This window comes from Archocentrus centrarchus, chromosome 23 (assembly GCF_007364275.1).
Source record: "Archocentrus centrarchus isolate MPI-CPG fArcCen1 chromosome 23, fArcCen1, whole genome shotgun sequence".
Classification (NCBI taxonomy): domain Eukaryota; kingdom Metazoa; phylum Chordata; class Actinopteri; order Cichliformes; family Cichlidae; genus Archocentrus; species Archocentrus centrarchus.
Genome location: NC_044368.1, coordinates 740,114 through 752,444, shown reverse-complemented (window position 1 = coordinate 752,444; position 12,331 = coordinate 740,114). Strand labels below are relative to the sequence as shown.

Here is a 12,331-nt window from a genome sequence, read left to right as displayed (position 1 = left end):
AGTTTTAACATTTGTGTGCATTTTAGAGTGTTTGTTTCCTCCCTTACCTGATCAGCAAACAGCACCATGATGGTGTACTGACCGGGACCCGGAGGCATGTACTTCACTGTGAACGTGTCGTTGTCATTCTTTATGATGTCGAAGTCAATGTCGGCCTCAGCAGGACCGACTACACCTGGAGCACACTTGATACCAATGCTGACATCACCTGCAGGGAAATAATGATAAATTTAGTTACAGAGCATCCTGGGAGGATTACCTCCACGATATGCAAATTCATGCACCAACAGTAGTTTTAAGTTTCTTTTCGTTTTTGAATTTCTTCCCAATAACACTCATGAAGTAGCAAAGATTTGGCAAACAGCATGTTTGTCTTTGCATGATGCACAGCTGGTTTCAAACTGAGTCACAATAATGATCAGGAAGACAAAATAATGTCCTCCATACCATGCACTGAGGTGGCAGGACATGAAACTGGTATGATATCTGAGCAAGGCTCACCCTGTCCAGCCTCACTGCAGTCCACAGTGAAGTAAGTTGGCTCATTGGCCTTGAGTCCCGTCTTCTCCACACCTGGACCATAAACCTTCACGTTCTCTGGATGGCTGCCCTCTCCAATAGTCACCTTATCCACAACATCACCATCATCATTAGCAATAAACTGGATTTCAAATTTTATCCAAACTCTAATAAATAAATGCAGACGCTGAAATGTGGGATATATCATGGAATATATACATACAAACTTTAAAAGACCAAATCAAACTCATCTTTTCCCACAAACAATTATCTGAGGTGATATGAGCTCCACATATGATTACAAAACACTGCAGCCACTGGAGTACCTCAAGGCTCTATCATGGGTCCCCTCAAATTCTGCATTTACATGACATTTAATTTTTTTTCAAAAAAATCTGTAAAACAGTATCCTTCAAACAATAAAAACAATTTTGAGCAGACATATGCTTAACTTATAGTAGAACAACAGCCAAACTTACAAATTAATCACATATATTTGTAGCTTATGAGCTGTTAATAATTCAGAGAGCTGTATTTGTATGATAGAGTTAATGAGTGGCTTATTCACACTGAAACAAACTGCAGACACTGCGTGGGATTAACAGTGAATTTAAAGGATGTGCTTCAGGAATTTCAATGTGAGCGTGTGACTACATTTGGTGTTGGTTTTTTACCCTGAAGGGGCTGTTGGGGACATTGACTTCACCCCAGGTGATGATGATGGTGTGTTTGATGGGTTTTGTGGGAATGTAAACACAGAAGTAAGTGCTGTCGCCGTTATCGGTGATCTGGATGTCGATGGGGAAACCGTCTGAATCCTGCAAGTACAAACAGATTTTACTCAGGGGTGATTTTGTGTTATTAAAAGATCACAAACATGCTGCCTTTGAATTCTCACCTGAGCATAGAGCTTCAGCTCGCCTCTGCCGGCTCCATGGGTATCGATGGTAAAATCAGCTGGTTTGTTAACAATGCAACCCAAAGGCTCTAGACCTGGACCATAACATTTCACCTGAGGAAGTAAACACATCATGTTTAACAATCAAACATGGAGGCTAGTGTTTGAAACTCAACAAGGCTCTGATTTCACCTTCTCAGGAAAGACGTCATTGGCAGCGGGGAGGATGTGGGCCATAAAGGGACTGTCCTTGATGTCCTCATCATCACATATAACATGGACGGCATAGTCGCCCGGTTCAGTCGGCCAGTATCGAACATCACACGATCCATCGCCTTTATCATCACACTCGATCTTAGCCTGGGAGGGCCCCTCGATAGAGAAACCTGCGCACACACTTTTATTTAAAGGCTGCTGTGATGCGATAAATATGAAAACAATGGGATCTGCCCATGGAGTTCAATATTTTACATGAAAATTTTAGCATTAGAGTACAGGCTTGGTAGCTGGCAGAATCACTGGGAGTAATTGAGGACCACGAATATTCACTGAAAGAGCAGTACATACCATCAGGTCCAGAAGCTTCTGTACACACATTTTACACAGTTTTCAGAGACTCAAAGTAACTGTACAGTAGACTGACAGGGCTGGGTCAGCAGGTTGGTATTTCATGACCAATTAAGCAGATTAAAGAGCTGGAGGCGATTCCAAATACTGAACTTGTATTTGGCAACTGTACACTCAAACTCAATGAAGTTCTACATTTCCTGTAACAGGATTTGTCTAATTTCATTTGATAAATGCAGCAGAAATGTTATGTCCTCACCAAATTTCACAAAATTCTTTTGACTAGATGATGAAGTAGACGACACCTTAAACTCCTGACATGTTCCTGAGTCCCGTCTTTGTGTGGTTTTAACTTACCGAGAGTTCCCACTTCAGTTCCAATGGCCTCCACCACAAAGTCAGCGCTCTTCCCCACCATCCCGGTCTCCAGACCTGGACCCCAGGCCCTCACTTTCTGAGGCCCCACCTCCTCACTGACATATACCTCAAATGGGCTGAAAACACAAAAATTGGTTTTGTTTTTCTCTTTATTCCAGATAAAAAGCTTCATACACACACACACACACACACACACACACACACACACACACACACACACACACACACACACACACACACTGTGTGGCACTGTATGTGATACGACATACAACTGGAGGAAACTCCCCCAAAATCAATTAATAAATGTACAATCAATCCATCAAACTCACCTGCGTGGGATGCTGTGTCCTCCCCAGGTGATGGCTACAATGTACTTTCCTGCCATGATGGGGTAATAATTACACTCATACAGGCCATTTTCCATCTCAAGCACCTTCACGGGCTCCTCCAGGCCCTCTGGATTAAAACAAAATATAATCCACAATCAGTGCATCGTCACTGAGCTGAACGATGAAACTTCGGGTGAAAGTTCAGCGATCAAAGTTACTGAAAATGAAAAAATAATTGCTGTTTACAACACACACACACACACACACACACACACACACACACACACACACACACACACACACACACACATGCATGTGCACAGCTTTCTTAATGGATTAAAATAATTTTGGTTTCAGTTGATTTATTTCAAGTAATTCATTAAAAATGTATGTTTTCCTTAATTAATCACTTTTATGGATAAACTGATTTTAAGACCTGTGAGTGTAATTTAGTTTTTGTGAACGCTCCAAATGAAAATCTAACTGTGCTCCATCCAGTAACAAACAATATGTGACTGTATCAGCTGTAGTCAGTGTTCTGCATTAAAAAAAAGTCTGATGTGATCCAAGCCAAAAAAAAGTTTCATGCTAATGTGGTTTTGATTCCAGCTGGTGTTTCTGGGGTCCCGCTGTCTTACTTGGTCCTTTCACGGTGACTTTGAGCTCCCCGCTGCCGGCTCCTTTGCTGTAAACTCTAAAATCTGCCACTTCTTTCACTCTCAGACCCTTTGGCTGCAGACCTCTGCCCGACGCTCGGCAGGCGTTCGGGTTACAGGCTGTGAAGACCAATGAGATGGAGGTGTTTGATAGAGGTTAGACTGGGAGACGACGGTCACATGATACTGAAACACACACACACACACAGCCCCGTTTCCTGCTTCCTGTGTGATCGTACACTGAACCTTCAGGATCTGTCCAACCTCCTCCTTCAGCTGGAGCCATCAGGTTCAGTGCCGAGAGCTATGAAGCTTTAAATGGAGGAAATCAGAGACTTTAGAAAGTTAATTTGGTCTCTGAAATTAACAGTTAATCTCAGATTACTGATTTATTCTCTCAAACATTATTAAACTCAAATTATTATTGTATGTCCAACAGTTTCTAACTAAAGTTTACTAAAACCAAGTAAGCTAAAGCTAACTGTCTGATACACACACACATGCGCGCGCACGCACGCACGCACGCACACACACACGCAAACACACACACGCTCACACACACACGCACGCATGCACACTCAAACACACAGGCACACACGCAGCAGCAGGAGTTTCTCTGTTAGTCAGCTGATCAGCACTGACAGAAGCAGCTGAAAGGGAAAAGCAGCAAAGATGAAACCAGAGAGTTCAGAGCTGCAGATTCAGAAAAAATAATAAAAACACACAAATGTGACGCAAAGAGGAGGTAAAACTTGTCTCAGACCAACACGTTCTTTAAATCACTGGAAAGGTTTGAAGCATGAGATTGCACTCAGAGGATGGAGTGTCAGTGAGCTGCAGGAGGAAGAGTTACTGAAGGAAACATGAGGAGGAAGGCAGGCATAATGATGATGATGATGATGGGGAGGAGTAAGAAAATAATCAGAACAGTCAGAAACTTAAGCCTCTTACCAGATTGCAATAATGTGATGTTATTTATTATTTTAGATCACTTTAAAGTTATTAATGTTGTTTTTCTAAGATGTAATTAACACTTCTTATTCTTATTAGTTATTCAAATTATTCAATCCAATGAAACAATCCAAGTTTGAATTGTTTTCTTAATATCTCCTGTGATTGAAACCAGTTTGCAAATAACTAAATTAATTAAAAATAAAACTGACTTCAGTCTTTATTGGCTTCTTTGTCAGTGTGGTTCTTGTAGTTTGGGATGTTTTTGTTAAGATGACATCTAAACCAAACAAATGTGTCCAGATGTTGACTAGAAGTGACCCACCACACATTCTAACCCCCTCTGGATGATTAACATGATGGATTTTTGCTGACACAGCTTGGATCTGTGGGCAGTGGAGCTAATAAAATACCAAAGAAACTGGGAGCTACATAGCTTAGCTAAGAATCAGCTTCTTTGCTGTTGATACTGACCTAATAATAGGTTTTAAGGACAGACAGTTTTGTGAAAACATGTCCCAGAACACCACAACTAACCCAAATGTAAAGTATTTAAGCTTGTCTTTCTACAGAAATAAATGGAATAAAATTATGATGGGATTAAATCCTAGCTAATTAATTTGGATACCATTCAGAGAGGGCTGGATACCTCCACATTTATTCTGTTTCTGAGCTGTAGAAAAAGAACAAGCTGCTCAGGATGAAGCAGTGCTAGGACATGCTGTAAGGCAGGGAAACCCCATCTAGGTCAGGCTAAGGTGAAGATAGTTTGAGCTGAAGTCAAAAAAGACCAGGCTAGCACAGGCAGGCTCCAGTCAAATCCCGTCCCTGGCCTGTACTAACTTGGTCGCCTGGGTTTGGGTGGTGTTGGAGGAGGGGCTCTCCTGGTCTTGTCAGCAGGTGGGGTGCGTATGGACTGAGGTACAATCTGCACTGGAGACCCAGGAGAAGGGGCACTCTGTGAAACTGAAGGAGGGAACAACAGTGATGACACATTTGTACAGAGCCAGAAGGAGGATGGAGATGGCAAAGGTCATGGTCACCAAAGGAAACCCAATCAACTCAAACTAAACCAAATCAACCCAACAAAACTAAACTAAAACCAACCAACCAACCAACCAACCAACCAACTAACCAACCAACATCAACTCAAGCTAAAACAAAGCAAAACCAGTCAACCCAAACCACCCCAGACCTAATCAACATAAACAAAACCTGTAGACTGAGGTTTAGTTCCGCAGGTAACGTTAGTCTCTAGGTGATTAAAGAGTTCAAATCAAGTCAAGCTAGGCCCAAACCTGGTCTCCCAGATGAATAAAGTCGTGATTTATATCCTAAATCCTTGGAAATCCTAGCCAATTCTTTAATTCAATATTCAAAGAAGAAAAGCAACATCAAGTTTCAAATAATGTGAGTCAAGACCAACATGAAATACCAAGGCTACTTCTGCACCAACTTACAAGTCGAGACAACGTCACCAACCATGCCCTAAATCAAGGTTCTAATTTAAGACAAGTTAGGAGAGGGTCAAACTTGACTTACAAGTCCGGAGTCTCGTGCTAAGATGACGCCAGGCAGGAAAGTCCCAGGTTAAGTCCAAACCTGAATTCTCAAAGCCAACAAGGAAATCCCAGTACAAACCTATTCTACATCTTGTAGACAAATCAAAAGATTGTAAGTCATAAATCAATACTGTTACACCCCAGGTCAAGAAGTCCCCAGGTCGAAGATATAAATATATTTTCTGCCAAGGAACAAATTAAGACTAGAAAGTCTTCTACAAGTCCAAAGATTAACATTAACCAACTCAAAGATGGACAAGCTCAAACCAGGTTTGATCAAGATGCAAATAAAATCCTGAGGGCACTTCAAATCAAGACTGGCAGGTTCCAGTTGTGAAAAAAGAAACTTCCAGAAAAAACTCAAGTCAAAAAGCACATCAAAAGCCAGACATTCCCTTAACCAGAACAGAAAGTTCCTGGTTTGACCAAAAATAGCCAAACCCCAAATCAAGAACAGTTAAATCCTGACAGACATGATCCAGTCCATACAAACAGCCAGATTCTCTTCCAGCAAACCAGAGGCAATCAAATGCCACAGCCCAAAACCACGAGAGTCCTTATAAAGACCCATCCTCAGGAAGTACAGTCTCAGAAGACCTGGACTTAAATGGTACCACAGGCCCCTGTCAGAGAAATCCGTCAGAGTTCAATGTTACACCCACGCTGATCACAAATCCATGCTGGTGGATGTGGTGCAGATATAAGAAAACTAAAGATAAGACAGGAAATGATTCGTGACAAAACTCTGGCTTTGATTTGAATAAAGGAACTCCAGGTAACACCTAGAACAAATGAAAGAGTTAGAAAGGACAGGGTGTAGTATTTGAGAAGCCCACCCTCGGAGATGTGGACAGTGAAAGGACTTCTGGGAATCTGCTGTCCAGCAAAGGTCACGCAGACAACGTGAGGTCCCTCCAGGACAGGGACATAGGTGCACCGAAATATACTGTCGCCTCTGTTCTCCAGGACAATCTCCACTGTATCCCTGCGACCATTCGAATCCACAATGATGACGCCCACGTCTCCAGCACCCGCTCCTGGTGTACAGACAGAGAACAACAAAACCTTTAAAGACCGGAGGAGGAATGTGACCATCACTGGAACAGAATCAGCCAAAGATCATCCAGAGGAAATATATCTGTGGATACCCAGAACCCCAACCCTGCCCATGGAAATAAGGAGTCCTAAATCCCCCCTGAGAAACTGACACTCATAAAGCAAAAATGTGTTTGTGCATATTTTGGTTTCTAGAGTAATGATTGCAAGATAAAAAGGTAATTTACTGCAGATTAACTAACAATTCAATGAGACCTACCTGCAGTGTAAATATCAAAATATGTAGGTTTGTTGGCCACGTTCCCCATTGGCTGCAGTCCGAGCCCGCGGGCCTGAACTCTGGTCGGGTCACCCATGGCTTTTGAAACATTCACAATGAAGGGACTTCTGTCGATGTCCTGTCCAGCAAACAACACCTTTACCTGAGAGGGAGAAGAGCACAAAGGCCTGTTAGGCTCACAAACATAAATTTGTGTTTACATGAACTAAACAACTAAGACTAAGCAAGCAGGAAAGATTTAGACCCTGTAATAATCAGGGCAACACAGCAGAAGCTCCTTTATCCACACCTGCTCCAGGTGAATTATAAATGTCATGGGTTCTTCTGCAGTAGGTGGAGGGTACATGGAAAAACTAACTCAAACATTATAAAGAATTAAGTAGAGTAAATTTGAGCAGAAATATGATCAGTTAAAAAAAAGGAACTGATAAACTGTGGCAAATTAAAGCCAGTAGAAATGTATAAATGATTTAAACTGATAATGGCAAAAAAAAAAGAAAAAAAGAAATATACAGTTATTGACAAGTTATTGAAATATTATGCTAATGGTTATGGATGGTTGACAACATTAACTAACAATAACTAAGAACTGGACAGCTCAAAGTCATCCAGGTCCAATTTAAACTGCTCTAAACTGAAAGGTGCTGAGGATGCAGAGGGTCGTGAGTCCATGTTACAAACTGTGCAGGTCCAACAGATGAAAAATGCTGGGAACCTCTGCTCTATATTTCTGAAAAATAACACTGCGCCTCTTTTAGCTGTACAGTGGGCTCTTCTTACTTTATGAAGCCCCTCCACTTTAGGCAGGTAGACCACAGAGTAGGTTCGGTTCTTGTCGTTGTTGGGGATGACTCGGGCCTGATGGAGACAGAAATGATTCAGCATGACGTCAGTTATATTTCACTTTGATGTTCTTTAAACCAGTGTGAGGGTGTGTTTGCACCTCTTCTGTGTGTCCCTCTGGATCCTCCACATAAACGAGAACTTCTCCCAGTCCGGCCTCCACCGTCTCCACAAGAAACTCTGCTGGTTTCAGAACCATGTTCCCTCGAGGCTCGATACCTGCAAACACAGCAATCACATGTGGCTATTGTATGAATAAAAATGGTTATAAAAGTCCCCTGATGGAAAACATTTTAACTACAAAAATGTCACCATTACTTTTCAGAGAATTCAGAGAATGTTTAGAAAACCTGATTTATTTCAGCTAACAATACAAGCAATTGCTAGGCAAACATATTAAAACTTCACCTAAAATATGCACATCTGTAGTTAATAAATATTTTCAGTATCTGCAAATCTAGTCATTATCTTTTTATCCACTTCACTGTTTCATCTATAAAACAAAAAAGCAGTGAAATAAGCCCAAAGACGTCCTCAGATCACCTGTTTCTCCCGACGAATGGAACAAAAACTAAATGATGATTGACCGACTTTAGAAAGTGTCGCCATACATTTTCTGTTAATTGCAAAGGGTCAGTTATAGCATCATCTATGTCTAAAAGCTTAATAAACTTAACAAAAACAAACTAAAGCTGATCAGTTTTTTTGATGGACTTTGGTCCCGTATGTTTTCCCTCACCTGGTCCATAGGCTTTAGCTCTCTTGGGATGTAGTGACTTGGCCCTCAGTGGGGCGCCGGGCTTCAGCTTGGCTTTGGGGAACTGAGACAGGTAGGTCATGACAGAGTGCTCGTCCACGTTAGGGTCGACAATCTCCTCAGGAGCAATCACCTGGACAGGAAGGAACACATCAGTTCAGCCTGCACCCATGTATGCAGATGATGCTGTGTTTTATCTTCATGGAACTTGAACCAGATGTTCTTGCTAACTGTTCTCCTTAAATGACTGATTAGGTAAGTTTTTCACTTATACTACTTTTCCACCACCGAGGTGCCGATGCTCGTGCCAGTGCTGGTGTCGGTTTCAATGAACCGGCGAAAAGCTTAAGAACGTGCCTGCGTTTCCACTGCACTTTGTGAACTGCTCCTTTACATATGAGTGTGGGCGGGTACTGAAGCGCACAAATGTGGGAGAACATGCTATTGTGCTGCAAACATAAATTACGGTCCAAACCAAACTACTGCAGCATCTGCGTGCAGCACAGAGGGAAACACAGACAGCGATTAGAGCAAGACGACAAGTACGCACTTCGTGTCCTTTTATCTGTGATATGGACTGATACTTTCATGGTCCTGCATGTGTGTGTAGTGTTTCTTGTATTGTTTGCAGATGGAATGTGAGGCAGCTGAGGGACGCACCTGTGACTGGTTTGCCAATTTGGGCGTGGCCTTTATAGAAGCAGCTTGGATGAGGGTTCGCTGCCAGATTGTTTCGACCGCCATGGTGACAGCACGGTTAGCTCATTCATATGTGTGATCCCTGTTTGCCTGTGGTTAATTCTCCCTCTCCATTATCAATGTGTGACCAGCCTGCACACACACACACCAGCCATCAGACCCCAGAAAATCTCTGCCACACCTCAAAGTCAGCATCCCTTTGCCAACTCCACACTCACCCTCTCTGCCTGTCCTCGTGGATAACGCCACTGTCACACGTTCTGCCACCTAGCCTTGGACACACACCTTGCCAGCCTTTCTCCGGCAAGCCCCCCCCTCTTCAGTCAGTCCCTCTCTATCAAAACAGCAACGCAATTTACTCACGCTCTTGCACCTTCACCGTTATCAGTCCTGTACTCGGTTTACATCTCTTTTTCTCTCTCTGCAGACTCCCCATGATTTGCCAGACACACTCGCACTCTCTGAGCTCTCATCTTGTTTTTCCCCCGCCTGTCATCCCCATAAATAAACCTTATTGTTTGTTAGTGTCATGTCTGCTCCTTGGGTCCAACCCGCCGATCATGACAGATACAAAGCAGCCTTAGGGCCCAACTTAATTCACAGCCGTGAAAATCACATCGCTTTTCTTGGGTAATACACACCATGCAGTGAAATAGTGGTAGAAAACTTTATGTTGAGATAGCAGAGTCACGGCCTTCTGCTGTTTGCATCACACATTCTTGGTTCCAGACCAGCTAGCTTGCAGGGCCTGTTTTTCGGCTGAACACTGAGTGCGTTCACAGTGGAAAAAACACTGAACAGTTCAAATACTGGCACCGGCACCGGCACGAGGTTGGTGGAAAAAGGGCCTTACTGACAGCTTGTTTGAAAGTTTGGGCTGGGGTATTCCCCTGGTCACCAGGAAAGGTGGGAGAAGTTTGTCTTTGCACATCATGATTAACAATGCTAAAGATCTCTTATTATTGTAGGGTCTTTACCCACAATACAAAGCACCTTGAGGTGACTGTTGTGATTTGGTGCCAAATAAATAAAACTGAATTGAATTGAATTGAACTGAATCTCTGTTTGAACAAACAGCTGAGCAACAGTTTCTCCTGCTGTAGCTGCACTTTTATCTATTTTTTAAAAAAGTATTTTAAGTTGTAACTATGTTAAATGTTTTGTTCTCTGAGCATTCAAAGCAATTTTTACGACAGGTCATAACAGTCTCTGACTTTAAGTGCTTTTTAACTACCGCTCTCTCACACACACACACACACACCCACCCACACACACACCCACCCACACACACACACACACACACACACACACACACACACCCACACACGGAATGGAGGAGCTGAGGATCAAACCACCGACCTTGTGAACACGTCATTGTGCTTTTAATAAATCAATACATTTCCAGCTGTAAATACTTTTTTGAAAAGCAACAGCAGGAAACTGAAAAATTATTTAATTTAGGCAGAAACACATCAGATGGCATCGTTAAAGATGTCTCTAATGAACAAATGATGTGAGTGAGTTCACATGAGACCGAGCGCAGTCCAAAATCCTCCATGGAAGAGAAGCTGGAGGGAAATCAAAGTGACTCATTTCATCTGATCAAAAAATCAGTTTTTAATGAGATAAATAACGAAGGAACAGAACACACGAGGGGTCGGTGAAATGTTAAACAGCTGCTCATTCAGTGGAGGGGAGCAGGAAGACGTCTGAAACAACCTGAGAACACAGCAAACAGCTTCAGGACAGTTTATCATTATTATCACTATTACATGTTTTTTCCATGAAAACTCCTTTTCAAATAATTTCCCTCTAATTTCTAGGGAAGAAGTATATCCATCATTCCTCTCTTTACTAGTTATGATTAAAAATTATCAGCTAATAACTGCAACATTTCTCATCACCCAGCAGAGCACGTCTTTGGCTTTTTGGGATCAGACTTTCCAGGAAATTAGCTGGAAAATGGAGACTTTTCTCTAAATGGAATTAGTCTTAATTCACCTCCAACCTGCAGAAATGAGGCAGCAGCTCCACTCAGACGTAAACTCTGACTTCCTGTCTCAAACTAACGAGTGAACAATCACTTTGACTCGTCTGCGCCGCTGCTAATTTAAACTGCAGCCAGCTCACATCTCTGTGGGCTGGAAATAGAGCCAAGAGTGTGAAGCCTCCACATGGATCACAGCTCAGCCATGACTGCTATTTCTGCAGTTCATTTCAGTCGTAACAGATATATCCTCTGTGCATGAATTCAAACGAAACATGAAGCTCCCTGACAGACAAAAACAACAGACGCTTCAACTTATTCCTGATCCTTTTTTGTGCAATAAAAAAATGCTTTCAGTAAGAGGAAGCTCAGAGAACAGATACTGACTGTGTTGCTGTATGTGGTCAGGTAGGTGTTACCTGTGGCACTCCCAGCCAGTCGTCAGCCTGCTGCATGGCCTCTCGGGCATTCTCCACCGGCTGACTGGGATCCCATGTTTCCCAGTCCGGACACAGACCTGAGGCCAGCACAGACAGACAGAGAGATTTCATTAAATACAGGCAGTGAGTCTGTCCTGCAGGACGGCATTCAGATAGAAAACAGTTTGAATCCAAATACTAAACTGAAGCCTTCAAAATGTCCTCTTAAATCAGTGACCTGAGACGAGTTTAATCAGAGCAGTTTGAGTCTTCTCTGAAAACATGAGAAACATGAACTCTGAACCTCTGATGAGCTCCTGTTTAAGTTTCAAAGAGAACATTTTCAAATAAACTTTATCTTCAGAGTTTCTCATTAACAGGACTGAACATATATCCATGTATAGATCCAGCCATCTAACCAACCAAACAA

The 12,331-nt window shown here is 42.4% G+C and overlaps 1 protein-coding gene across 1 annotated transcript in view; it reads right to left on the bottom strand.

The window, feature by feature from the left end:
* LOC115773270 (filamin-C-like) overlaps positions 1 to 12,331 on the bottom strand; it is a 57,703-nt gene that overhangs the window by 30,462 nt on the left and 14,910 nt on the right. Inside the window, exons 3-17 of the mRNA XM_030719875.1 lie at positions 11,902 to 11,999; positions 8,779 to 8,929; positions 8,140 to 8,258; positions 7,977 to 8,054; positions 7,176 to 7,338; positions 6,697 to 6,897; positions 5,142 to 5,264; positions 3,330 to 3,467; positions 2,692 to 2,818; positions 2,342 to 2,478; positions 1,610 to 1,803; positions 1,418 to 1,531; positions 1,194 to 1,337; positions 502 to 625; positions 48 to 208 (exon numbers count right to left, since the gene is read on the bottom strand). Of these exons, the coding sequence (XP_030575735.1) occupies positions 48 to 208; positions 502 to 625; positions 1,194 to 1,337; positions 1,418 to 1,531; positions 1,610 to 1,803; positions 2,342 to 2,478; positions 2,692 to 2,818; positions 3,330 to 3,467; positions 5,142 to 5,264; positions 6,697 to 6,897; positions 7,176 to 7,338; positions 7,977 to 8,054; positions 8,140 to 8,258; positions 8,779 to 8,929; positions 11,902 to 11,999 (2,072 nt within the window). The remainder of the gene's footprint in view (positions 1 to 47; positions 209 to 501; positions 626 to 1,193; positions 1,338 to 1,417; positions 1,532 to 1,609; positions 1,804 to 2,341; positions 2,479 to 2,691; positions 2,819 to 3,329; positions 3,468 to 5,141; positions 5,265 to 6,696; positions 6,898 to 7,175; positions 7,339 to 7,976; positions 8,055 to 8,139; positions 8,259 to 8,778; positions 8,930 to 11,901; positions 12,000 to 12,331) is intronic.